This window comes from Patagioenas fasciata, chromosome 4, assembly GCF_037038585.1.
Source record: "Patagioenas fasciata isolate bPatFas1 chromosome 4, bPatFas1.hap1, whole genome shotgun sequence".
NCBI classification, from domain to species: domain Eukaryota; kingdom Metazoa; phylum Chordata; class Aves; order Columbiformes; family Columbidae; genus Patagioenas; species Patagioenas fasciata.
In genome coordinates this window covers 10,056,519-10,083,769 of record NC_092523.1, presented here as the reverse complement: position 1 = coordinate 10,083,769, position 27,251 = coordinate 10,056,519, and the positions used below count along the sequence as shown (strand labels likewise).

The 27,251-nt window shown below is 39.6% G+C and overlaps 1 protein-coding gene across 4 annotated transcripts in view; it reads left to right on the top strand.

Annotated features, from left to right (window-relative positions):
- Positions 1-27,251, top strand: part of ZFYVE28 (zinc finger FYVE-type containing 28) — a 163,811-nt gene that overhangs the window by 80,422 nt on the left and 56,138 nt on the right. For 2 of the 4 annotated variants that reach the window (XM_071808488.1, XM_065836903.2), the window contains exons 2-4: positions 3,081-3,221; positions 23,493-23,630; positions 26,501-26,703. In XM_071808488.1, coding sequence (XP_071664589.1) covers positions 3,081-3,221; positions 23,493-23,630; positions 26,501-26,703 — 482 coding nt within the window. Of the gene's footprint in view, positions 1-3,080; positions 3,222-23,492; positions 23,631-25,109; positions 25,358-26,500; positions 26,704-27,251 lie in introns of those variants that run through there. The other 2 variants (XM_071808490.1, XM_071808491.1) reach the window with 2 other exon arrangements.

The following is a 27,251-nucleotide window of genomic DNA, read 5'->3' as shown; positions in this document are numbered from 1 at the left end:
ATCACAAGCTTGATCCTTCTCCCCGGACACCTTAGATCAAGGCTACAGTGAAGACTAAATTTTTGACAGCTTACACTTCAGGTACTGAAACTGCTTAATAAAAGACAACATTGAAAGGATCAAGAGCAAGAAGCTTATGATGGGAAAGGCGCTCAATTTTGTATAAAGTGACTGTTTAAAGAAGGAAAAAAAAAAAGTCACAAGACTTAAATTACTACATTTCAACTGCCTGAGATGATGTTTCACTTCTGACTTGTTTCAGACTTTGCACGGTGTTAAGTGCTGAGGTAGGAAGCTGCCGGACCGTGTGTCACTTACAGCAATGGGAAAGGCAGCCTTAAATTCACTGTGTTCGTGCCCAAATAAGACATGGAAGAACCAGGAGTTTTCTGTTTTCATAGAGGACTCTTGTTGTCCCTTTAAATTGCTGACTGAGAACTAAGCCAGCACGTAATGCTGAGGCAGTGTTTAGCGTTGCTTGTAAGACTGAACCTTTTTCCTGAAGTCTTACAGTAATAAAATACTTGGCAGTCGTTGACTCACTGATCCTGTCAGGTGTGGAGGATGTACACTGTCCTCTTCAAAATGTGTTAGTACTCTGTTGTTCCTTTTCAGGGACCAAACAGCTGTGCAGGTTTTAATGTTTTTGCACTATGAAGACCTGAAAGGATTCTTTTGCAGGAAATGTATCTTGTGGAGACCAGAACAGGGAGTTTAACAACATGTTGTGGTATCTTCTGTTGAAATTTTTTTTATTTTTAAAGTATGAAGTAAAAATAATTGCTTTTTTCAAGTATTCCCGATGGGCAATTATTGTGCTTTCGCCACTGGTGAACCTGTGTTGCTACTGATCTTTTTGTGTGATCGCAGACAACTCGTGTGTTCTGCACAGGAGCTGTGGGACTGGATGGATGTGCAGGGCAGGATTCAGCTCTAGGACACGTTTATCCCTGTTATTGCTTCAAACATGTGCTTTGGTAATGGCAGCGTTTCTGATTCCACTACACCCTTATCACAGAATCACAGAATCGACTGGGTTGGAAAGACCACAGAGATCATCGAGTCCAACCCTTGGTCCAACTCCCGTCCATTTACTAGATCATGACACTAAGTGCCATGTCCAGTCTCAGTTTAAAAACCTCCAGGGACGGTGAGTCCACCACCTCCCTGGGCAGCCATTCCAATGCCTGACCACTCTCTCTGTAAAGGATTTCTTTCTAATATCCAACCTAAATTTCCCCTGGCAGAGTTGAAGCCCATGCCCCCTTGTGCTATTGCTGACTGCCTGGGAGAAGAGACCAATCCCCACCTGGCTAGAACTTCCCTTCAGGTCGTTCTAGAGAATGGTGAGCTCACCTCTAAGCCTCCTCTTCTCCGGACTAAACAGCCCCAGCTCCCTCAGCCTCTCCCCATAGGTCTTGTGTTCAAGTCCCTTCACCAGTCTTGTTCTTATGCCCAGTCCTTAAGAACTTTGCTGTTTTATTCTTTTACAACAGTGTAAATGCTTTGTGTTTCAGATAAAGTTACGGTTCACAGCACAGACTTCCTCGCAATATCCTGGGTGTTTTTGTCTTTTGCCATTTGTCGCATTTGGTGGCGTTGCCTTTTAAAGTGAGGTTATCTTTCATTTTGCTGTTGACTGATTTCTTCATTATGTTGCACTTTTTTCTTCAGGGACATGTTTTGCTCTGATGTACTTACCTTGTATATCTTCATTACTTATCATTTAAATGTGTTGTATCTTGGTAATTTCAACATTTTCACTATTTGTTTTTAGTTTGTAGAAGCACTGTTTTCTTTTAATGCAATGGTTTCATTTACCTGGAAATTCTTCCCTTTGTTATTGTAGGCTTTGTTTGGTGTTTTCTCTCTCAATATTTGAGTCTCTAAATTGCTTCCTTGCAACTTTGTCTCTATTTTTACTCCTTATTTACATAACCTGGCCCTTCTAAAAGCACTTTTGTGTTGTTCTATTCTTCAGTGCATTAACAATCAATTTCAGATATTTAGCAGTTATTTGTTTTCTGTGGTATCAGGCATATCAGGCATTTTTTCCCTTCTCATCTAGTGACAACTAATTCTGATTACCACTCTACAGTTAATATAATGTTTCTTACACTGTGATTAAAGCCAACTATTTTCATTTTATACACATCTCCCACAGATCTTGTGTATGTTTCACTGATGACTTCTTTGCCATAATAGGAGGTTGTGCTTATCTGAGCCCAGGAATCTTTCACCCAGTTCCTGGCACCTACAAAAAGCTGCTCCCTCCCTCCTCCCACTTCTATCCCCACTCTTCTAGCAGTCAGAATTCTTATCTCCTTCCACACACACTGATTTTCTGTTTTTTTTTTTTTTTTCCAGTATTTTGATAACACCTTTCATAGGGATCAAAATATCCAGTTCTTAATATTAAAAACATTTCCCTTTTATGGGGTAAACTTTTATTATTAACGCTTCTCAGTATTTTTGGTGATGCATTGTTCTATGATAATTGCTGTTTTGTTTTAACACGGCCAAAAATCCATTATAATAATTCTGTTCTTTGCCATTTGCAACCCTTGTGGCTTAGTTTTCTTTCTCTAATGCCTTGTTCAGTTCTGTTATTTGCTTTGTGAAGTCTTTATGTCTATTTGGCACTGGTAACGTGTCCAGTAGATTCAGTACTTTTCCCTTCTGCGATTTGATTCTTGTGATCCTCCAAGTGAGGATTCTGACCCCATAGCACCATGTGTCCTGTTGCAGGGTTACCACACGGCTTGATAGATTATCACACTGCTGGGTAGATTTTGGAGTTTTAGTTTGTTTTAACTGAACTGCACTTCTGTTTCATAAACAGAAGTTGTGATTTGGTTATTTGCCCCACCAGATAATTATGCCGCAAGTAGTGAGAACACCAGGATGATTTTGGCAGTCATGGCAGCTCAGTAATGCTCTAAGTTTATTACACGAGTTTATTACACTACTTATCTCACTTAAATGTAAAAAAAATAATCACAATACATAGAATTAGCTGAAGTGGGGTTTTTATTTGCGTATGTCATGTAATATTGTGTGTATCTCTGTCTTCAATGCAGAGAACAGACCCGCAGCTCCTTGCCCAGTTCTACTACGCTGATGAGGAACTCAATCAAGTGGCGGCTGAACTGGACAGTTTAGATGGAAGAAAAGACCCACAGAGATGTACGCTGCTCGTCAACCAGTTTCGCTCTTGTCAGGTAATCAAACCTTCCTGATCCCGCTGACATTTTGGTGTACATTAAATGCGTTACGTTGTTATTTATTGAGTTAATTAGTTTTTATTGTCAAATCCCTTTAAAATTAACCTTTGGTAGATATATGAGTTTCCTTAGTGTAAAGGTTGTATCTTTGAAAACACTATTAATAAATTAAATCTACTGCATCTCATTTAAGAGTCTGGTGCTGCTTTCCATTAAATAAGAACATACATCAAAGACTTTGTTTTCTTCATATAAAACAAGCGTACAGAGCTTATTGGAACATGAAGTCTTGAAGATGAGAGGAACCACTGGGCAACCAAGCAAATGAGGGTTATTATCTGTCAGTTATTTCCTAAGTATCCATCTGTCCCTAAGTTCACATTCTGTAATGTAAATCACCTAAAAAAAAGATTCCTGAGGGTATTTGCTGAAACTATGGTTATACTTTAAGCAGGAATTGAAGGGAGAAGAATATAATTTTCCCTGTCACGATGTGTACCTTTGTACACCAAGTTTTTCGATAGTAAAATTCAAAATCAGAGGTGGAAACTACTTCTGTGGTACTCTTCATACTTACACGGATACTTAGATAATTCTTCTCTCAGCTACACCCAGGAAAAGCACTTTAAATCGAAGGAGACCTGAGTCCAGAATACACCATGCTCAGGTGATGCAAGGATTTCTATGCGAAAAGCAAACACTTGCTGTCAATTCAAGAGAATTTTAAGTGGAAACACCATAGTAATAAAGTTTCATTTACATCTCTACCTAGTAAAAAATGGCAGGTTTTTTGATTCATCCCTTGCTAGAATTTCTTACTGCTACCAATAGTAAAATGTGCCAAACTTCATCATGTGGAAAAAAATTTCTCTCTAATCAAGTTAAGATGGGTTTGAAGAACAGTGCCCTGATCGACATAGAAAACATTCACATTAAGTTGGCTAAGTCTGAAAAGGAAAAGTCAGTGACTATCTGCTTGCTTGCAAGAAAAATAAGTTTTTAAAGTGCTGGTTTTTTTGAAGAGCACTTACAGAGAAAGAGTTGACAGTCGATTTATTGTTATGTCAGAAACAATTTTAATACTTCTGTCTACTTTGAATATCTTCAGTTTCCTACTGTACTGCCACTGGAGAAAAATGTGGAGTTTAAGGGTTTACCAAACTGGAAACTGGGTTTTGTAATAGTCAAAATTCAGTGTCTTGGGGGAAAAAAAATAGGGGTGAGAGTTATCCCAAAAGGTCATTGACTTCAGTCTTCTGTGTGATGGTTTGGCTGTACTTAAATCACTTTTCACAAATATTTGTCTGCCTTGTTCTTCCAAACCTCCAGTAATGGACATTCCGCAAACTTTTAGGCATATTATTTCCAGATTCTTTTTTTAGGAAAGGCTTTCTGAAAGTAAGGGTGGATGACCAATATTGTGGTGCAAGATCATCTCCTTGTTTGTTGTTTTATCCCTGGAGGTGACAATTCAGTTCTCTGCAGGTGCCCAGGTTTTCTGGTGTGTTTCTTGTAGCACAGGCAAACCAGAGGAGCTGGTCTGTCCAAATAGTGATTTCTCTGGATGTTTCACCTCTAGGAATGCAGGAAACACCAACTCCGACAGCTCCTCGGTCACTTCACTTGGCTTGTTATATAGTGACTCACCACCTTGTGACTCTTAGTACCTTCTGATGCCTGGTAATTTCTTCCTTGCGTTCATCAAACAGATTACTGTTACTAAAACAAGCTGTTGCTGCAGCTGAAAGAAAAGATGGAGATGGTTTTATGTTTTCATGTAGCTGGTTTTTTTAATTTCCAGTTTTCAGGGTTCTGCAAAACAGGTCAGGTCGTTGTCAAATCTCTTTGCTAATTAGGACCTACATTATTTTGTAGTAATGTATGAGCAATGCTTTTTGGTTTTTCCTTTTAAGAATTTGCCACGTAAATGCCAAACATGAGAAGGAGCGGGATTTTAGCAAGTATTCAGAATGTAGGTATTTACTAAGCAAATATTGCATGGTGAGAGGAGAAACCAGCTTAAGGTTTGGTGCAGATGGAGAACCAGCAGCCAGGCCTGGGGTCAGAATGGTTGTAGCAGAAGGTTGTAAACACGAAAGATGGAGCACAGCCGCGTTGTGCAACACCTCTGTGGTAGCTGCCACAACAGCACCTAACTCTGAGACCTTTTTATTTTAGACAAGTGTTCTTTCTGACTCTTGAAGCAATGCTTTGGAAAAGGATTTTGTGACTGTAGAATATAGTTACCCAGACTCCCAGTCTTTGTGTGATTTCTTTTTCCTATTTTGTCCTTGTTTTCCCATGTAGTATTATTATTAAGCTTTCCCAACTGCTTCAATTTTTTCATCTCCATTAAGCTAACAGAAGCATAACTCTTCTACCAGACTAAGTGTTTTCAAGGGATGAAGATTTTTAAAACCTCTTGACCTTCTGCCTTCTCATTTGGTTCTGAAGTTATTTTATTTTTCCTGAGTTGTTTGTTTTCGGGTGATTTACTGATAGCACCTGCATGATTAACAGATGATGTTGGGAAATTTTATTTATGTCTTTAAACTAGTGTGATTTTATGAAACACTAACAAGCCTTAGAAATTCTGATTCTTTTTAGAGAGAAGTTTTGGTCTGTTGGATCTTAACCATATCTGAAGAGCTAAGTTTTTTATTTTTGTGTGTATTTTCAACTGGTGCTATTGTTCAGGAGCTCCAAGTTTACTATAGTGGTTGAAGAGATTCAGAGAAAACCAAAGGGCTCTGCCTGAAGGATGTAATGCTTTATAGTGGACATTTGTCGAGGGTTTAGATTGCGGGATGACAATCAAACCCTGGCAGATGTATTGCAGAGCCAGCACCCAAAGTCCTGGACTGGACTCTGCAGCCAACCGGAGCTGGATTCAGTCTGTCACTGGGCCTCAGTTCGCAGGGAGGACTAGCAAGGTCCTCTCCTAATGTCAGCCATAAGCAGAAGGGAAAAGAAGGAGGAAAAGGGACGAGATCCTCATGATCTCCCACTTTTATATGAAGTATTCACATGAATGCAATGTTATACACAGTTGGTCAGTTTCTTGGTCACCAGTTTCTTGTTGCCCCTCTCGCGAGATATCCATCCATGCTTATCAATAAGTTTGCATTCCATTGCTGTGTTTACCAAAACATGTATCTGGTTCTCCAGGAAAACGCAGCTAATATGAAGGCTTTAGCCGACAGGCAAATTCACTAAAAGAGAAACTTGTTTTTTAACAAAACCAGGACAACATTCTAAATGTTTTTTTTCTTGACAAAACCAGCAGTGTTAGTCAAGGCGAGGTGAAGGTGGGGGCACTGTGCTGTTCCCATGGATGTGCAGAGAATTTCAGGCTGTTGACTCCCCATTAGTGAAGAACCGCAGCTCTGAACCTTGTCTTTCACTGTTTTGCCTTAGTACTATTTGATGATAAAAATCACACTTTTTACAGTAAAATAACTCTTCTGAAAACTTCCGAAGATTCTGCAATTTGGATTTCTAATGCCGTGAGCTGACTGTATAGCATGATGCTGAGTGGCATGTATCTATGAGTAGGAATCAAGGCAATGGTTTTCAAAGCTTCACTTTTCACTTTCACATTAACGTTATGGTAGCTTGTTATAAAAATGACATCTCTTGTTTTGCTTTTGTGTTTGCATGTCAGTGGTACAATATTCTAGCAACATGTCTATTAATACAGTATCTTGCATTTATCATGTGGTTAATATCTATCTAACAGAATAAAACACTTATTCCTCTACTGGTGTCTGTTGAAATGAGCAATAAGTGTGTGGAGATGCACAATGAGAAGCTGTGTAGTTTTTTCTTAAATGGAAAAAAAGGGTAGATAGCATGTCATACTTTGGTTTGTTGAACTTGATTTATGGTAATAAAAAGGGCAAGTTGTTGTTTGTTTTTTTCTTAAGGAAAACATGTTTGCCTCAGTGAATCTTGAGTAATATGCAGTGCTGGTGCTTCTGGGGTTTTTTCCCCTGCTGTATTTTTATACCAGTGGCGTAATAAGGTGTCCTTTCCTATGCTGCTCCCAACATCATACAGTGTTGAATTTCATAAGAAGTAATGTTACGTTATGTATATTTTTTAATTAATGACTCATATATTTGTGGTCACTTGCTAAATTAATTTGCCTTGATCATTGCTATTTTCACATTGATTATTATCTTGTTACTTGAGTTGATAAACTGGTTTAAAACAATTTCTCAGCCATTTAAGTGGAATTAGATTCGTGGTTACGTATTGCAGAACTTCATTGGTTTCATTTAAGATGAAACAGTAAAAAACCCCTTTGTTTCTAACCCAGAGATTTTGTTAGGACTTGGAACACATGCATCGGTACTTCGCATTGTGAAAGTGGCTTTAGCATCATAGTACTTGCTTGCTGTTTTAGTACGCTAGAGAATTATTTCTCTCTGTATAGTAACGAGGTCTCAGAAGAGCATGAGTCAGTTCCCAGCATGGTTTTATCAAAATTATTCCTTGAACTGCAGATTGTGCCTCAGCAATGTGTAATTTGATCTGCTAAAGCACATTAGGAAGGAATTTGCCCCTGTCAGAGCACTGACCTGGAGCAAACCACGGACTCTCCTGGCTGTGTTACCCCTCACACTGAACCACAGAGCGGTGAAATGGGGAATTTATTATCTTTGTGAAACATGATTCTGGCTCCCTGGTAGGAGTGACTGGCACTGCATTGACTGGCAGCACATTATATTGGCTCTTCACTCTCTTCCTGCTATCCGCCGACTTGGGAAGCACCTCTTGAATTACTGCAGTTGGCAGCCCAACATTTTCAAGTCAACTCTCAGCAGTTTGTTTGTTGTAATATCAGGCTTTAAAACGTAGCCTTTAGTGGGCTGCTTCATGTGTAGGTCACTCCTCTGTGTAGTGGGTGAAGAGCAGAGATCTGTGAATCTGAACCTCATTATCTGTCATAGCATAAGTTAATGTTGCTGAGGAATCTGACTCCGTAGAGAAAACTGAAGCATATTTCAGTGTTGTGTTATCACTTGTCTGTCTCAGTTTATGTAGCAGTATAAAATATGTGATGAAAATTTTCAAAAATTCTGTGTTTCAACCAGACATATCTCTGTATTTCAGCCCAATTTAACAACTGAAAGCGTCACTATGAGATGAGATTCAACTGTCAATGAAAACAAAGCTTTTCCCTTATTGTAAAGGAGTATGTGTTAGAGTGGTTCAGATCTACAGGCTGAAGGAGCTGACTGTGGAGTGTGGAAAGAAGATAAAAATGGCCTGTGGGAAACAATAAGATGGGAGAGGATACAATGCTGCTGGGAGCCCATCTGGGGAATTTCCTCTGTAACAGAGTGGTATGTGGAAATCATAGAATCACGGAAAGGTTTGGGTTGGAAGGGACCTTGAAGATCATCTAGTTCGAACCCCCTGCCATGGGCAGGGACACCTTCCACTAGCCCAGGTTGCTCCAAGCCCCATCCAGCCTGGCCTTGAACACTTCCAGGGATGGGGCATCCACAGCTTCTCTGGGCAGCTGTTCCAGTGTCTCACCACCCTCATAGTGAAGAATTTCTTCCTAAAAGCTAATCCAAGTCTTCCAGTTTAAAACTCTTACCCTTTGTCCTATCACTAAACTCCCTGATAAAGAGTCCCTGTCTGTCTTTTTTGTAGGTCCCCTTTACATACTGGCAGGTTGCTCCAGGTCTCCCTGGAGCCTCCTCTTCTGCAGTCTGAACCCCAGCTCTCTCAGCTTGTCTTTAGTGGGTCCATGTCTGTCGTGTACTGAGGACTAGAGAGCTGGACACAGGGCTCCAGGTGGGGCCTCACCAGAGTGGACCAAAGGGGCAAAATTACCTCCCTCGGCCTTTTGAGGCAGCCCAGGACACCATTGTCTTTCTGCAGGTGCACATTGCCTCCTCATGTCCTGCTTTTCATCCACCAGTATCCCTAAGTCCTCCTTCTCAGGACTGCTCTCAGTCCACTCATTGCATAGCCCCTGTGTTTGGGGTTACCCAGGCCCAGGACCTTATGCTTGACCTTGTTGAATGCTCTTAATCTTTGAAATATGCTTTTTGTATATCTTAAACGCTTAAAAACATTCTTTGCTTTCTGAAAGTGGAGTTGGATGGATAAGACAAGTCTAAAAGTGAGGGAGACTCTTCATCAAATGCTCTTTAGTGTCTCATTGAACCAGTGATGTTGTTTGACAATGGGTTACTTAAGGAGGTAGCTACCAATTTCTGCTTGATACAGGGAAACCAGTCTGGTTGCCTTGCAACATGCACATGGGTACATTTCTAGATTGCTTTTTTCTTGAATTCAAAGCAAATAAACAAAAAAACCACCACCATCACACATAATGCTGGAGTTGTTGCAGGGTTTGCGAAATGCCCAGTACAGAGAGGAGAACCACGAGTGAGCTGCAGTGAACTCTGTCATAGAACATGGACGGGTTTCTCTGTTGTGGGAAATGGAGAGGATCTTCAGAGTATGACTTCTGAAATTTTATATATATTTAAAAATAAATACAAGTTGGTGTAGCATGGAATGACAACACAGGTGGCAATCAATGATGCACAAGAGTGTAACTGAAGCTAGACTGGCAAGTTGATAAATAATGAAAAGGGAACTTATCTTTGTATAGAAAATACAATTAATTTTTTATCAGTGAAAAGGGGATAAGGGGATGTGATTATATTAAATAGTGCATGCTGGGGAGGGCATAGGTTGTTATCGAAGGGACTGTGACATGAGGTTCTGCTGCACCATCTGCTCATGGTGACCCATTCATCACATGCCAACTCTTATGGAAGACCACTGTCTTTGGAAGATAAGGTAGCCATCCATTTAAAGCATGAGGAGATATGAGGAGAGCACAATTAATATTTTAACTATACTTCAATTAGAACGGGATTCTTGTGGCAGCTTTTTTTTGGTCCAGGTGTCACAAGTTTTGTTCATATTAAAAAATGTGGCATTTTCTTCTTTGTGAAGGAGAACATGGCTGTAGGAGGCTCTTAATTTCTGAGGTTATGAAGTCTTCCAATATTCTATTTAAAAAGATAATGTGATATTTAAGTTCTTAATGTATGATTAGCTGCTCTAGATAATACTTTTTATATTAAGAAAAATGGACATGTTGGTGTCTTGATTGAACATTGGCATAGTGGACCTGGGACACACAGGTGTAATTCCCAGAGCATTTAAAGGCTAAATGAGGACAGTGGAACCAGGTTATTTTAAAACTGACTTTTCTCAGCACTTGGGAAGTATGAGACTCTACCAGATCCAGTTCTGTAGGAATTAATGTAATGTGACGTGTCTGACTATCAGGGGCTTTATAGTTCTTCCACATTGTTCAGTGGTGCCATCAGAGGATTGCTGTCAGCTCTGCTACATGGCTTCTTTTAATTTTGATTTTTCACTGTTGCAATGAAGGATAAATTGCAGTATCAGCCACTGAATGGTTTATGTAGTCTCAAGACTTAAATACGCTGTAGTTTGCCTTCTTTCCTCCATATGCACCAGGTAGCACCATGTTAGCAAGATTAACAATATGTGCAAATTATTTATTTGGAGAGATTTCTGTACTTGCGGATTAAATAGTTTCTGTTAGAAGCTTTTTCACTTAACCATATAAGAAAAAACTTCTTTAAATTTAATTTTTCTTTAATGCTGGTATGATAAGAAAGACAAGAGAGCAAATTATTTGTTTTTAAAAGCTGTTCTCAGCAGTGGAATTTAATTTTCATTGTGACTGTAATGGACTTAAAATAAAGGCTGGCTTTTTCTGTATGAAATAATGCATAAATTGTTAACCATTTCATCTATTTTCAGGGGATACAACACCAATGCTGTAACACTGTCTCTGTATATGTATTTCAAGTATGAATATTTTGTGGAATTTTGTGCAACCTTGTTTTCTCATGTGCCAAGGTGTCATATGTTTTCATTAAAGAAAAGGAAGCCTGTAGCTGTTTATCAACATATATGTTATGCATTGGGCACAACAAGGACTTCTACATGTTGTTATAGGAGGGATTACAAAGTATTTTGGCGTTTAAGAGAACAGATGAATTTAACCCTGCCCTATTGTTACTGTTTGTATATAATTTAACACTAAACTACTGAGTGGCTGGAGTTCAAGGTGATGGGAAGAAAATAAACTGTTACCCATCAGGGTAGCATGTTCAGTCATTGTGCCTCTACAATTAGCCAGAGAGAAGGAGAAGCTTAAGTAGTTCAGTGATAACTCCAGGTTCCTCTGGTGGTATAAAGATATAGGGACAATCTTCTGCCACAAACTTATGCTTTGGAGAGAATGTGTATTAGCTCATGGCAGCATGGGATTCTTGGTGGAAAAAAATCGAGACTTTAAGACAGTAATTTAAAAATAATTGTTGATTTTTCTTAGCGTTACATGTATTGGCAAGTTAGTATTGCTTCAAAGAAGTTTGAAGTGGTTGGAATGCAAACAGCTTGTGATAAGGAAAAGTTTGATGGGGAAGATGAGGCAGGTTCCAGTATAAGTTGGGGAATGACCTATTAGAGATCAGCGTTGGGGAAAGGGACCTGGGGGTCCTGGTGGACAGCAGGATGACCATGAGCCAGCACTGTGCCCTTGTGGCCAGGAAAGCCAATGGTACCTGAGGTGGATTAGAAGGGGGGTGGTCAGTAGGTCGAGAGAGGTTCTCCTGCCCCTCTACTCTGTCATGGTGAGACCACACCTGGAATATTGTGTCCAGTTCTGGGCCCCTCAGTTCCAGAAGGACAGGGAACTGCTGGAGAGGGTCCAGCACAGGGCAACAAAGATGATGGAGTGGAGCATCTCCCGTGTGAGAAAAGGCTGAGGGAGCTGGGGTTCTTTAGCTTGGAGAAGAGGAGACTGAGGGGTGACCTTATTAATGTTTATAAATATATAAAGGGTGAGTGTCAGGAGGATGGAGCCAGGCTCTTCTCGGTGACAGCCAATGATAGAACAAGGGGTAATGGGATCAAGCTGGAACACAGGAGGTTCCACTTAAATTTGAGAAGAAACTTCTTCTCAGTGAGGGTGACAGAGCCTGGACCAGGCTGCCCAGGGGGGTTGTGGAGTCTCCTTCTCTGCAGACATTCAAACCCGCCTGGACACCTTCCTGTGGAACCTCATCTGGGTGTTCCTGCACCAGCAGGGGGATTGGACTGGATGAGCTTTTGAGGTCCCTTCCAATCCTTGACATTCTGTGATTCACTGGAGAGCAGGTGTTGTCACTACAAGCTCTTGCACGACTTGCACACAAAAACTTCCCATTTGAAAGGCTTGGGGAAATAAACACTTGCGTGAAATGAATTCTGCAGAAAGTGTGCTGTGTTGGTTAGCAATGCTTACTTTCTTGTTTATACCATCTACTCTCTCCTACTGGATTTTCATTTTTTACAGAGCAGTGCTATTTTTTCAGCACTTTCAGACATAGTGTTGAGATGAATAACAGCAGATTTGCACCAAGTACGTGGTTCTTCCAGCTGTGAAGCAAATAAAGCTGACTTTTTATATGCCGATACTCACCCATGTTCCATAGTTCAAAAAGAATCCCAGAATTTAATTTAAAAATGTAGTGCTCTTGATACTTCCATATGATGTACACAGTAAACTCTTGGTTTTGCCCTGAGAATACACTTTGATTTCTCAAAGTTTTTGCGCATGAAGATTACCTCAGCAAATACCAAGCAACAGATATTTATATTCTTTGATTTCTCAGTTGCCCCGGGGTATCTGTAGCTGCTGCTGAAGTCGTTGTTGTTCCACTTATGTAGTACTCATAATAAAACAGTGTTATAGTGCATGTGGGAGCGTATATGATCATCTTTAGGCTGCAAAGCTTGTTGAATTGATTTGTGCAACTGAGGCACTGAGATTGTCTTATTGATGTAAACTCTTGTAATTTTTGCTTTAGAGTTGTTCTGATACTGTGAGAAGGTGTGTTTTAGTCTTCTCTCTGCTTAGGTCTGATTCAGCCTCGTAAGTAAACAAGAATGAATTCTAGCGGGCTTGCGGAGTCACGTCTGCTTTTGTCTTGGAGTGATAACTGGGATTAAAAATGATTTTCCATTTTTACACATTCCTACAAACCTTCGGCCTCAGTGTCAGCCCTCTTCATTATTTATATTTTCCTCCATAGGGCTTTTTCAAATTTGATTGAAAAAATAATTTAACTCTGTAACTGGAAGGTGAGGTCTTCTCTCTGTAGATCTAATCAACATATTTGTGACTGTCTGACTTATTCTGCAATGCAAATAAGAGTTTAAAAGGACATCATATTTGAAAATTGAGAAAATAAAATTTTTAGGGCCGCCTTAAACAAGGAAGGGAGCATTATCTTTATGTAACTTTTTAGGAGATCCCTGAATCACTCATTTAAAATATACAGATGATGGAAATGATCCAAGGCCCCAAAACTCTGTGTTAGAATAGAGTCGTCCAGAGGTTTGGGCTCTGCGGTCTTGGGTTGAACTGTGGCTGGATAACTCTTTATCGGTGGTATAATACAACTGTAGCCGTTCTTTGTCTTTTGTCTACAGCTGCAGAACTTCAACATCACTCTTAATTAACTGTATTCAGTGAAATCAGATTTTTCATTGGTTTTCTTAATGTAAAGCGTGTTCTTTCTCTCATAGCAGGTAAAGGCTTTTAAATCTACTGGTGCTGTGGATTAGCACTGCTAGGTTTTTTAACTGTATTAATGGAAATGCATAGAAGGTTTCAGAAAAAATATTTATGTAGATTTGAAAGGTTTTGGTCCGAATCCTGTGACAAATTTAGCAGCTGTGCATGTGGATTGCCCAGTCTTTGATTCAAGCAAGCCCTTGGGCACCTGGTAGAAATGTTATAAACATTTTAGTTTCAGTAAATCTCTTAGCTTTATTTCTTTGATATGTGGTTGAGTATGGGCAAACAAGATAGAAAAAACTTTGAGTTTATAAAAGATTCTGCACAAACATGTATTTCTGTATTATCACACGTAGCTTCTTAGCCATAATTTCATGGTTTGTTGGCAGTAAGGTTTTCCATTCCAAATTCACACTCTCCTTGTTCTGTCCCCACACTTTGGTGTGGCACCCCCTCAAAGCTCAGCTTAACCTGATTTGAGGCTGTGCTGCCATCAGAAGAGACAGAGCCTTGTCTGTCCGTCCATCCTTCCAGCACCAGTCCATGAGCTCCAGGAGCCCGGCTTGTGTTCCAGCAGTGAACGAACAGCCATGAAGAGGCTGGGATCACCTGGAACCTTGGTTGTGGAGGGGACTTTGCCAAATGGTCCTATGGATTTGCTGTGCACGTAGAAGTGCTGACATACAGCTGGAGGAGAACCTGCAGTAGAGATGAAGCGGTGGGTGGATAGATCCTTATCTACAACCAGTTTAAATAAGCTGTGGTCAGCTTCAGACCTCTAGGAAACCGCATCTTCAGCTGCACGGATTTGCGGAGTCCTCTGAGCTTTAGCAGTGAAATGACTGGGATTGCTGTGGATCAGCATGCTGGAACCGTTCACATCTGTCCCCTCTACGAGTAAGTTGCTGGTGACGCAGCCTGTGGCAGCCTGGAGATGGGAACAGGAGCTGCAAAGTGGCTGAGATAAGGAGCTGACTTCTCAGTTGGTTTTGCTGTCTAGTGCTTTACCCTGCAAAATGGCCTTGTGCTGTTTGCTGCGTGTCTTTGATGAGAAGTGGCTATTTCAGGTGTAAAAGAAACTTACCTTGAAGGTGTCTCCTGTTATCTGATAAGTGGTATGAGAATAAAGAATCTCTAGCTAGGGAGAAAAAAAACCCACCACATGCCCTTTTATTCTCTGCTTTATCTGAATTGTATCCATACTGAAGAGAAAGCAATTTTTGAAAAGAAAGTCAGCATTAATGAGCATCCCCTGATGAGGAGACTATCTGTGAAGAGCTGTTAAATAACTCATAGGACAATGCCAGTGTCATAGTGGATTGACAGCAAGTTATCTAAGAAATACTAATTGTATTCATTAACATTCTTGACAAGAGCAGCCTGGGAGGATGTTCCGTAATCACTGTGCACAATGAGGCAGATCAGAGGTGCAGCGTCTTCGTGTTCGATTGCATCTGTCCCTCGAAGAACGTTTTATTGTAGCATAAGGCAGAAATAGATCTCATTAAAGGAGACAAGTTAGACTAGAACTGTAAAACTTCCCACTGGATTCTGAAACCTAATGATTGGTTCGAAGTAGGCAAGAATCTATTCCTGATGTTATTTCGTTAATTGATATAAAGGTTAAACAGTGTGGATTGAGCCAGGAGTACTTTTGGCTGAAGTAATAGCCAAGTCTTTCGAACCTGCTTAATTTGCAACCCTTGAGACATCCTATTAGTTTTGTTAGTGGAGGTCGATGAAGGAGGCAGGAGGGTAGTTTCTGAGATTGAGGGGAGAAGTTGACTGAAAGAAGCCTTTGTGTTACCAAAGTTTAGAAACGGTAGTAGACAAAGGTATTTTGAACAGCAGAGGGAAGAAGTAGGAACTGAAAGTGGATCCTCTCCAGCCCATTCTGTTGTATCAGAATGCTTGGGTGTTACTCATCGATCTGTGGTCAGGAGAGAATCACGCTCATTTTCTGCATTGTATTTGTTCGTGAAGCTTTTTCTGAAATATAAGAGAGCTGGTGGGCTATAGGCAGATTCTTATGAGGTCTGTATTTCAGTGAGTTGATGCAGATGTAAGAAAGCCAGAAATGAGTGCAAGAAGGATTGGGCACTTGAGTGATGGGAAGTGAGCTGAGCCTTGTTTAAATAAAATTATTCTCTTTTACACAGTCTCTTCCAATTTAATTTGAGTGGGGCCAGTGCCAGCTCAGAAAAGAAAGTGAAACGGAAAAGAATTTAAGTGATGTCAAGATTAACCTTAAATTCCAGACAATACACATTTCTGCTGTACTGTTTATCTGTGATAAAAGAGTTTCCAAGTTTGGTTGGTTGGTTTTTTCCTATAGTTTCATCCCCAACTTATAATTGATTACATTTGTCATATTATAACTCCTCATGGTGGTGCCTTGTGTGAGCTGTGTTGCTCTACCAGCTGTCTTCTCGGTGCTGCCTGACATCCTCCAGCAGTTCTGTCAGGGACCTCTTTGCTGGTTGGGTTTGCAACTCAGTGAAAGCTTGGAACGTTGCTTTGAAAACACGCCAGCTTGTCGATCCTTCCAGATGTTTTACTGTCCTTCAAAGCATTGTGGATGAAGAAAAGGAATTTGGATATAATTGTGCTAAATACACTAAAGAGCCTGTCAGAAAAGTTCATTTATTTTATTTTATTTTTTTTTTTTATTTTTTAATTTTATTTTTTTTCCCTGTTGGGTCTCAGGCTACCACTGCAGATTTTAAATTAACTTTTTTCCCCCAGAAATTTTAAGTGATCAATGGTATAATATAGCTAAATATAAAATGAATATGTAGCAATAAATATTTCTAATTAGTGAACAAAATAATTGTGGTAGTTTTTTTTAATTTGTGTGTCTAAGAGTTTTTCTTCATTGTTGCTGGGAACCTTTTGGTCACTTGTACTAATTTTCCCTATAGAATGATTAGCAAGATGGCTAAAAAAGATTAAATGCTTGACCAAAAGTTGGACCATCAGTACAACTCAGTCAACTAAGCAAGAATTTTTTCTTTGAGTTTTGATTCATATTTGATCTTCTGTAGGGAGTGATGAATATTGTAAGATATTTTTGCTTTGAAAACAGGATCGCAACAGTGTGTAGTACCATAATCTTAAATTGTGGTTTCCTATATTAACAAGCTTTTTCATATGTTGCCGCTTGCTCATATGGATCTAATAGGCTGTTTGGAGAAACTAGACTCTGCGCAGAGAGGGTTGCAGATGCTGCACATTGCAGGTCAGGGAATTAACTCTCAGCAGAGAGCTGTCGGGAGGGAAGCCGGTTCCATGGCAGCTGTGCATGGAGTGCTTGGGGGTGCGGGATGCTCGCCCTGTGGCTCTGGGGATGCGGGATGCTCGCCCTGGGATGGGGAAAGGCATGGCAGAGGTGGCACCAAGTCGTGATGATGTTGCCTCTGTTCTGCAGAGCAGCTTTGAAGCAAAGCAAAGAATGTGCTGCCAGCTCTGTGCCAGGCTGAAATTGTTTTGTGCTTGGGAAATCTTGGTACCCTGTACCAAAGTAGGAAGGCAGTGGCCTGATACTGGTGGAGCAGAAAGCCCTTTTTGTGTTTATTCCAGCAGATACCCACATTCAAAGCAAATATCTCTTATTTTTCTGTTGCTATGAAACTGTAGAAGGGGATGTTAGTGTACCAGGTTACTTACTGGCTTATTTTCAACTGTTTTTTAATATAAGACGAACATTTTGGAGTCTTTATAGAATGGCTCAAGTATGTATACACTGCTGTAAGAGCATGTTTGTATCCATGATGTTTATCCAGTGACTTTGTGATTCACTGTGGACAAAATTCTGAAGTTTTCACTTACTGATAACAGGAGACTTGGCTGAAAAACTCTGTACTGAGAACAGTCTTTCAGTACAAATGTTGTTATACTTCAGCAAAGACAGTCATGTCTAATATTAGTGGCTTTTTGGTGTGGAGGGGTAAAACTTTGTTGTTGTTGTTTTCCTTATGGTAGCATCAGGAACATTACATTGAGACGTGAAAATGCTCTTTTCTGCAGAGAGAGAGAGGATGATGCCCCATAATAATGCTGTGCTTAATGTAGTCTCTCAAGTTGATGTTAGTTATAAACAGCCCTTCTGTAAATGGGGATTCCTCTTTGTTTACTGAGAGCTATATTTGGGTGAGTAGTAAAAAGAGAGGGAAGTTAATTCTGTGATTAGGTCTTCATGTTAGAGACAGAGATGCTCAGAACGGTTGTAAGTTAAATTTAAATGTAATTTGTCAAAAGAGTGCACACTGGCTTAGTGAAAAATGTTGTTTTAGCTAATAAGTAACTACTACCTATTTGTTAAAGAACCATTTTCATTGGAAACTGTGTTCAAATATCTGTGACCTCTTGTTTTTGAAAACTGGCGAGCTGGTGTGCACCACTTGTGGTTTAACGCGAGATAGCAATATAACCATGATAGCCAAGTGTTCACTCCACCCCCTCTGTTAAATATGAAGCATGACACTAATGGGATGGAATACTCCCCTTCATCGGCCTGGATGTCAGTCAAGCTCTGCCCCATCCATGCCCCACTTCCCCACTGCCTCACACCTGTGGGCAGAGCTCAGAATGTCCTTGGCTCCCAGAACAGAGCAATTAAAAACATTAACTCTGTCCTGGGGTGTTATCTTCTTGCTCTCAAATGAAATTGAAGTAATGCTAGCTACAAAAAAATAAAGGTTTCTAACTGCCTGAAGAAAATTAACTCACTTTCAGTCAAACCAGCACACCACTTCATGTGTAACAATCGCTCCACTTGAGCAGATGTAATTATTCAGTGCATGCATAATAAATTTTGAGTATATGCAGGAGGTACGATGAAAATTTCTCTAAAGAAACCTGGGATGTTTGGAGTGTTTAATGCCCTCCTGAGGGTACGCTGGCAAGAGACTTCAGGAAAAGAAGCTTTGACGTTGCAGTTGAACACAAACCGCAGCAATCGTCCTTGCTGGGCTGGGGCAATACAGCATTGAAATTGCTTGAGATCCAAGTTGCCTTTTTTAATCCATCATGAATTTTGGCACCACTCTGTAAGTGGGCTGGGATGAACTAGGAGCTACTGCCTAAAGTTCACACATAGGAAAAACCTAAGTGACTTATAGAAAGTGGAGCATCTAGAAGTTGGCAGTGGGAAATATTAATAGTCAAATAGCTGATCAAAAAAGAGCGACTGACAGTGATGACCATTGGGGTCTGTCCAGGGGGCTGGAGGGACAGCATGGAACCTGAGCCTGGAACTTGTCTGGAGAGAGACTTTGGGTCTGTGATGGGTGATGAGCTGTCTTTAGAGACCCTGCTGGCTCCTGAAGCCAGAAATTTGGGTGTCCTTTGAAATCCTGTTACTTTACATCAGTGAGTATGCCACTTTATTATTGGTTTCTTCTGATGGAAGTAGCCTCTAAAAACCTGACCACTAGGTAATTGCTTCAATTACAATGAGTTCTTCCGTTATGGTTGGCCTTAATTTGTGTTCATCAGTTACTTCTGGTTGTTATAAATGTGAAGTCGAGGGAGCTAAAATACCATCTCTTAAGCTCACAGTGGTATTATCGAAGACCATGTTACCTTGGCTAGATTTTACCAATAATTCAAAATTGGGTATTAAAGAGATATTGAACAACAGAGGAAGTTACCTTTCTCTCAAAAATCAAGACCACCTCAAGAAGGTCATGTCAAATCTAATAGCATGTAAGAGCAGCATAGATTTTATCAAGGACATGTAGGAAAGGGTAGATAAGTCTGCATTTTGTTCATCTAAACATATGTTTTAGAGCATAAGATGAAGTTATTGGCTTTTCTTTTTGTGTCTGTTCCAAAAGCTAATGCAGTGGTTGCTGTTAGCTTTGTGCTCTGATTATTGAGTATATGGGCAATTGCTGCTGGGCCGAAAATAAACTGATTTTTTGTCCTCTCTCACCAGCACTCATTATCTTTGCTATCAAAATAAAATATAAGTGCTCTCCGTTTCGTGAAACACTGAGCTGTGTTTTCCAGGAAATGAGGGGCTTGGAGTAAATCCCAAAGCAGGATCTCGGCAGCGGCTGCTGGGTGTGCTGCTGGAAAACAGAGCAGCTGAAACAAACCTGGGCTCATCCCGCTATGCAAATGAATCCAGAGATAACAGATAAAGCCACCAAAGGATACATTAAAATCCGGTGGCTTTTATGTAGAAAGATGGATCAAGTGAAAGATTTACTACTTCAATTCCACCTAATTGATTTCTGTTGCTTAAATTAGAGCAAAACCTCGATGCTACCATCTATCCGAAGCCATTCGTTCTTAGCTTACAAAGCAGAATATTGTAATTAACTAGATTGAATGTTTCTTGGGGCTCTTTTAAAGAAAAGACTAATTTGCTTACAATGCACTGGACAGTCTGTCGAAATTGTCTGTGTCTGGCATCTGTCCAGTTTCAGAGCATCTGAGACTTGAAATCATGGGAGCAACTATTCTGGCTTTTCTTTATAGGTTACTCTGCTCCAGGCGTCGTAAGAGGGCGTGAAAGAGGGAAGGAAAGTGATGGAGAATTTGGTTTGTTTTGATTTTTGTTGGGTGGGTGGGATTTTTTTGTTGGTTTTGGTTTTTCTTAATCCTCCAGTATCACCACTAAAGTGTACAGGAAGAGTTGCTCATCTTGTTAATTAGCTTTTACACTCAGCTTTTTGACAGAATAACCAGCTGCCTTTGTGAAGCCAGGTAGCTCTTTACAACTAATGGCTACTAGTCCAGAGATTGAGCTACTGTGATTTGTCTCCCTTGGGAAACGTATATTAAAATTCTAATTACTTATGGTTTAGCTTACTAGTACTGCACAAGTTCCCGATAACTGTTTGGTTTTTAAAACTGACTCAGGAATTTTGGCATACGTGGGGATGTCTTGGTAGATCTTGGGTGCTCTGCAGCAGAAGCATCTAGAAGCTATAGGAATACTGAAGAAATGAAGAATATTAAATATTGTTTAGGTGGTAAAGAACTGATACACTGAAAAATTAGTATTATACTTGCTTTGTAAAAAGTTCAATTATCTTTATTATATCCTGTTGCCTTGAGTTGCAATATTTGATTTGAGATAACTGCATTAAGGTACAAAATTACATGATGCTTATTATCATTATCTCCTGAGATGATTTTGACAGTCTTAGTACAGGTATAATGGTTTGAAAAACAAAAATACAAAACAGTGCCTTGGCCAGGTATGAGTCCTGCTGCCTTACTCTGTTTGCATAACACGTTCTTTGATAAATCAGGAATTTTGAATATGTATGTTAGGTGGTTACAAAAGGAGAATTCAATCTGTATTGTGGCTGCTTTAAAATGAGATAGCATTTGAAAAATAAAGCATTTAATTAAAAGAAAATCATTTAGGGAGAGAAGCTTTTCAATATGGGTCTCATTCTATTCTGTGTATCTTTTTAGGGAAAAAAAAGGCAAGAGATTGAAAATTACATTTTCCCATTTTCAAGTTTGATGGCAAGTAAAATAAATTGGAATATCATGTCCTAAAATAAAATTGAATTGGATTATTTAAAATCTGAAATAATCAGATTGAAATATAATTCTTCTCAGAGTTCCCTGATCTAATAGTGTTTTGTATTTCCCTCAGCTTTGATAAAATTTAACTGGCAGGATTGCTTTTCAACACTGTACCTCTCCAATGGTAAAAGACCTTTGCAAACTACTGTTAATTCCCTGAAAACAGGAATCTGCTTTTTTCATCCTAATATACCAAACTTTATTGATCTGGCGATAAAGTGGGAGCTGCAGCCAAAGCACCTGGTCTAAAAGTAAATCGTTGATAACTGATTTAAGATACATCATGAGTGCTACATCATGCTCTGTAACTTTGGACAGGAACTATGTGGTTTAGGTGTTGATTCCCTTATGGGACCTACTTTCAAAATATTCTGGTTGCCCAGTTAGACCTAGCTAAATAATGATGAGAGAAGGATACTCAATACCAGGAATTAAGAAATGGAAGGAAGGCGAATAGGGAGCTTGCTCTTAGTCTGCTGTTTCTCACCCTAAAACAGTTCCACCAGGGAATATTGTGCGGTTGTATTTTCCCCTCAGTGTCTCCAATGGGCATCCCTTTGCATTCCTGGGGATCAGTGTTCCCCGCTAATCCTGGCAGTAGGTTAGACCTGGGAGAATGAGGGATTGGTCTCTAAAATTAAGCATTTAGATGTCAGGGAATCCAGTTTTCATTTTCTTGTCTCTTCTCACCCTTGCTGGCCATGGCCTGTGTTGTGATGCCACAGAGGAGCTACAGACCATTTGAGTTTCACATTTGTTTCTAGAGAAGATAGTTGAATATTACATGTTTTAAATGTATGGGGTGTTTGTTTAACAACTTTATTGAAGTGATATGTGTTACCTCATGACAGACTTGCGAAAAATACATTTAAATAAAAATGTTTTAATTGATAACACAATACTTTATACCAATGTGTAATAAATATTGCCAATGGTTAATTTATTATTTTGGATGAAGACAGCTGTGCTTATGGCATTAATGCTACAATTATTTTGTGGCAACAGCAGTTACAGCAGCCTGCACTGAAATTAGAGGAACTGTGAATATGTTTCTGTGCCTAAAGTAGGTTTTGTCTTTCTCGATGGGAAACACAGTAAAGGGGCAGGTTTCTTCAAAATTCCTGTCTTCTATTTTATTTATTTATTAAATGCAAAGGAAAATAAGATAGTAAAGCATGGACTTTAAGTAATTCTGTCTGTTAAACAGTTCTATACAGACAGATTTGGTTTGATTTGTTTCAAAAATATTTTAAATAGAACATGAATTCTGCAAATAGTGGAAGAAGCATGAGACAGATACAACATCCTTAATGAAAACGCTCAGTCTCTTTCATGCTCTGCATCTACCTTTATTATGTTAATCAAATTCTGTGCAGTTCCCAGCAGGGGTGTGTGAAAATTATCTCTTCAAATAAATGAATGCAGATTATTTACTACATATCAAGAAGCTGGTTATAGGTCTTTGATCTTTGTCTTGGTCCAGACATGCATCAGAGCAGTTATTAGAACTGTGACTTGTGCAGTGTCCCCTGGGGTGGCCGGGCTGAGGGGACGGGCAGCTCTGCCAGCCCTTGGCCTGGGACTACCTGCTTGGGATTCCCAGGGTGACTTTAAGTGATCCCAATATGATTCAGTTTATTAGGCCTCCAGGGTGCTCTGTCACATGTTCTTTTGGGGAAGAATGAAGTGCATATCATTGGGGCTGCTGAGAGGAAATGAGAGAAGTCTCATTCACTTGTACTTTTAGTTTATTTTCTGGTATATTACAGATAACTGAAGGTAATGAGCTCTTCAAATCACGCCTCCTCATCAGAAGTCCCACTAAAGTAGTCAAAGTTAAGTGCGGTGTATCTGAGAAACAGTCTCTAGGAAAACTAGAAAAAGTGACGTTTGCCACTCTTTTTTCTATGCAACATTCTTCTCTTTGTTCTCTCTTTGTGTGATGATTATAAGAGTTAAATACTGCGTTTTCTGTCTTATTTGTTTTTTGCCTCACTAATAAATTCTGTTAAAAGTTAAAAGTCTGTGGGATTTCCGTGGGAACAGTATATATGCTATGCTGTATTTTGCTTCAGGATAATGTTTTGAACATCATAAACCAAATCATGGACGAATGCATTCCACATGAACGGGCCAACCGAGACTTTTGTGTGAAGTTCCCGGAGGAAATACGCCATGACAACCTTGCAGGACAACTTTGGTTTGGAGCAGAAGTAAGTCTCTCGTATTTCTGTTGCTTGGGGTTAACGGACATTTTTTTTTTGGCATAAAGCCCGAAGTTTCAGTTACTTCTTGAGACTTTTCTGAATATGGTGCATATAATTTCAGGGTGAAGTAATTATCTTTGATAACTTACTCTGGGTGCTCAGTAGAAGGAAACTGCATAACTATGGGCTTGGTATTGGTTTGGCTAACAGCGCACCGGTTTATTTTCATAGTTGCCTGCTGGCATTATGACCACCTTTTAAAAACTATTACTTTGTGGATTAGCATCTGATTAATATTCTTTTTTTTCTTGATGGTCCGTCTTGCATCTCATGCTTTGAAAATCTTAGAGACAAATAAAGATATAAAAGGAAATTTAATCACAATAGAAGTTTCTTTCCAACAAATATAAGTGCATGCTGTCACTTCATTTTTTTATGCTATAACTCATAATAAACATACATAAGTTTGAGCTGACATTTGTTGCACATAATTCACTTGTTTCACATGTATGCTGAAAATATAATGGTTTCTGCGTAGAACACTCAAGTCCATTTTTCTTCTCTTACCTGCTTTCTCTCAAAGACCTGCTTCCACAACAACCTGTAGGAACAGGGGGTTTTTGTAGTGGATACGCTTTAATTGTTTTAACCAAGGGAAGCCCGAAGTGTCAGAAAAAAAGGATGTGATTTGTAAGGTACTTGTAGTGTCCTCAGGTCTGCTGGCCTGAAGGTGACTTGAGGCACAATGCATTTGTTGAGGGTTGGGGGAGGAGCGGGCTGGACATCCCACCACACAACAGCACTTTGTGGTGTTGGTTTTGTTGTTTTCAGCTTTGCCTTTTCTGTATTTGAAGCAATCCTTTGGCTCCTGTTATTATCCATTCTTTTCTCTACCGGTTTGTCCTTTCTTTTCAACGTGCATGCTCTCCACCAGGAGGTCCTATCTTGGTCAGTCCAATGTACCTGCAGATGTTCTGTTTCTGAAACTGTGTTTGACAGTGGTTAATTGTAGGCTGCTCTGAGTCAGGGAAGTCCCGGGTAGACTTTACAAAATGAATTTGATGTGTTTTGTCTTCAGGAAAAACAGCAGCAATTTTTCTTATCATGATGACCTTCAGTGTTGTCATCCAGGTGACACCATGCTCTCTTTAAAACACTGAGAGTCTGACATATTGGCTTAGTGGCACTTTCTTGTTAGGTAGAAGATGGGGTAATTCTTTCTGCAGCTGTCCGTAATGAATCCCTGTGAATCCTGTTATCCTTATTTACTCTAAGGCACTACCAAATTGGGATTACATAAACAAACAGAAAAAATGCCGGCCCATGTAGTAGCTTCTCCATGCATTGTGGAAAATGCTCAAGGGAATCACCAAGACAGGCAGTATCTTCTAGAAGAAGATTATGTTGTATAAACCATTTATGTTGTATAAACCAATGCTTTTACTCCTTCTGAATTGAACTTTTGCTGTCTCCAAATCAAACCAGCAGACTGGAGAGACCTGTTCGTTTCACAGAAAGTACTACACATGGTGCTGAGGTCATGCTGACTTGTCCTACAGTAGACACAGTCCTCCTGTGAATTCATGTAGTGAAGAAGAATGTATGGGCTGTTATGAATGTACACTTACCCTTGTCAGTACAATCACTCCGAGTTATCAGACTAAGAGTACCTATCAACGAGTGAGAATTGTCTTGTCCATATTACCCGCAAATGCCGCTTTGGCTGATCAGAGGTAAGAACATGATCTTCCCTGAGTGCCTGTAGAAGACAAGTTGGTGCATCAGGCTGCTGAGCCAGGGCTGGGATTGCAGATCCCCCTGGAGCTGCAGAAATGCCTCCTGTCCACAGGAGTGCAGGGACAGGGAAGGGACACAGAGCTGCAAACTGGGTTTTAAAACATTAAAACAAACAAACAGACAAAACTCCACAAAACAAAAGAAAAACACAAAACAAAACAAAAAACAACAAAAACCCAAACAAACAAACAAAAACTTTGAGACTAGAACAGCCTTGTGTATTTTCCATTAATAAAAATATTTCCCTTAATACAGGAAGTATGATTTACATTGACATTTGTCTTCCAAAGGTATCCCTAAAGGAACATAGCTTTTCACAGAGATTATTAAATAGCTTGCTTTAAATTGCAAGATTTTTAAAAACTTTTAATAATGTGTTACAGTAAAAATCTACTTTTAATGTCTTTGTGAGCAGGTCAAAAATCATGTGTGATTTTTGGGACAAGGAGTCTCTTAAATAGCTGCTTTCTAGAAACTGAAGGGTCACAGAATCAGTGATTTTGTGACCTGTTTTTTATGTTGTTCTTTTTCCAATAAAATATATGAATGATTTCTGTGGGACATTGGATACTGATCTAACTGGATTCCTGGTCTCATAGCCAGTGTGACCAGTTTTGCTGCAAAGGGCATCACAGCTGCAGAATTTCTGTTCTTTTTGTAAGGAACAGATTTATTTTACAAACTCAAGCAGTACAGCCTGAATCAAAACAGACCGTTGATAGTACTTTCGCTGGATTCATATCCCTTTTAAACAAGCAATCTTTGTGTACGTGGAATATATATCCTACCAATACTTATTGCCTCACTAGTGGGAGAAGAGCTTTTTTAAGTTCTTCTGTCAACTCTGTGGTTCTTGCACTTGAGTCTCCCCTGTTCTCATGTCTCTCTGACCTCTTATCTGAAGGCCTATGATTCTCAGCATATTGGTCTTAAATCTTTCTCTTTTCTATTGATTTGCAGCAAATTGGGGCCTAGTTCCACCCTTGTTCAAAGTACTAAATATCACATCTTGTGGGTTGTTTTAACGGAAGAGTAACTTTGCCAAAAATTAATATTTTCTCTCTTAATTTATTTCATAGTGCTTGGCTGCTGGTTCAATTATTATGAATCGTGAAATTGAGAGCATGGCTATGAGGCCGTTGGCCAAAGATCTGACCCGAAGCCTGGAGGAAGTTAGAAATATCATTCGTGACCAGGCCTTAAGGGATTTGAACCTCTACACAGAAAAAATGAAAGATTCACTCAAGCACTTTGATGTCCTGTTTGCTGAATTCGAATTAAGGTAAAAGATCTGAACTAAATGCATTGTGGGCATTGACTTGGCTACGACAGCTGCTGGGTGACTTGTTGGTTTTTGGAAGTTGGCCGTTTTGTTCTGGTTTATTTTTATGGAAATAGTATGTAATTTTTTTATCATCGTGTTTGAATTCTTTAGTAATTTGTTGTGTTGTTAGACTTTTTCCTTCCAGTGCACCAATAATGAAAAGAAAGTGAAATAGCTTTTTAGCAATCAACATTTGCTGTCTTCAACTAAACTATAATCTTCCACTTACATACTGGCATATGGCATTTGAGGCAGGCTTTCCACAACACAAAAGCAAACCATAAATGTCTTCCATTAATGTTTTCTTTGTCAGATGAAAGGCGACAAACAAGAGATATTAAAAAAAAATGATAGCAAACAGTCTAGAGATTGAGGTTTTGTTCTCTTGTGCTTAGAGATAAAGTGGGATGCGCCCAGCGAATTTAAGAAGGCAAATTGAAATCTGATGAAGTGCTTTTATACAAGCTGTAATTAGCTGCAGGAACTCACAGATTTAAAAACTTGTG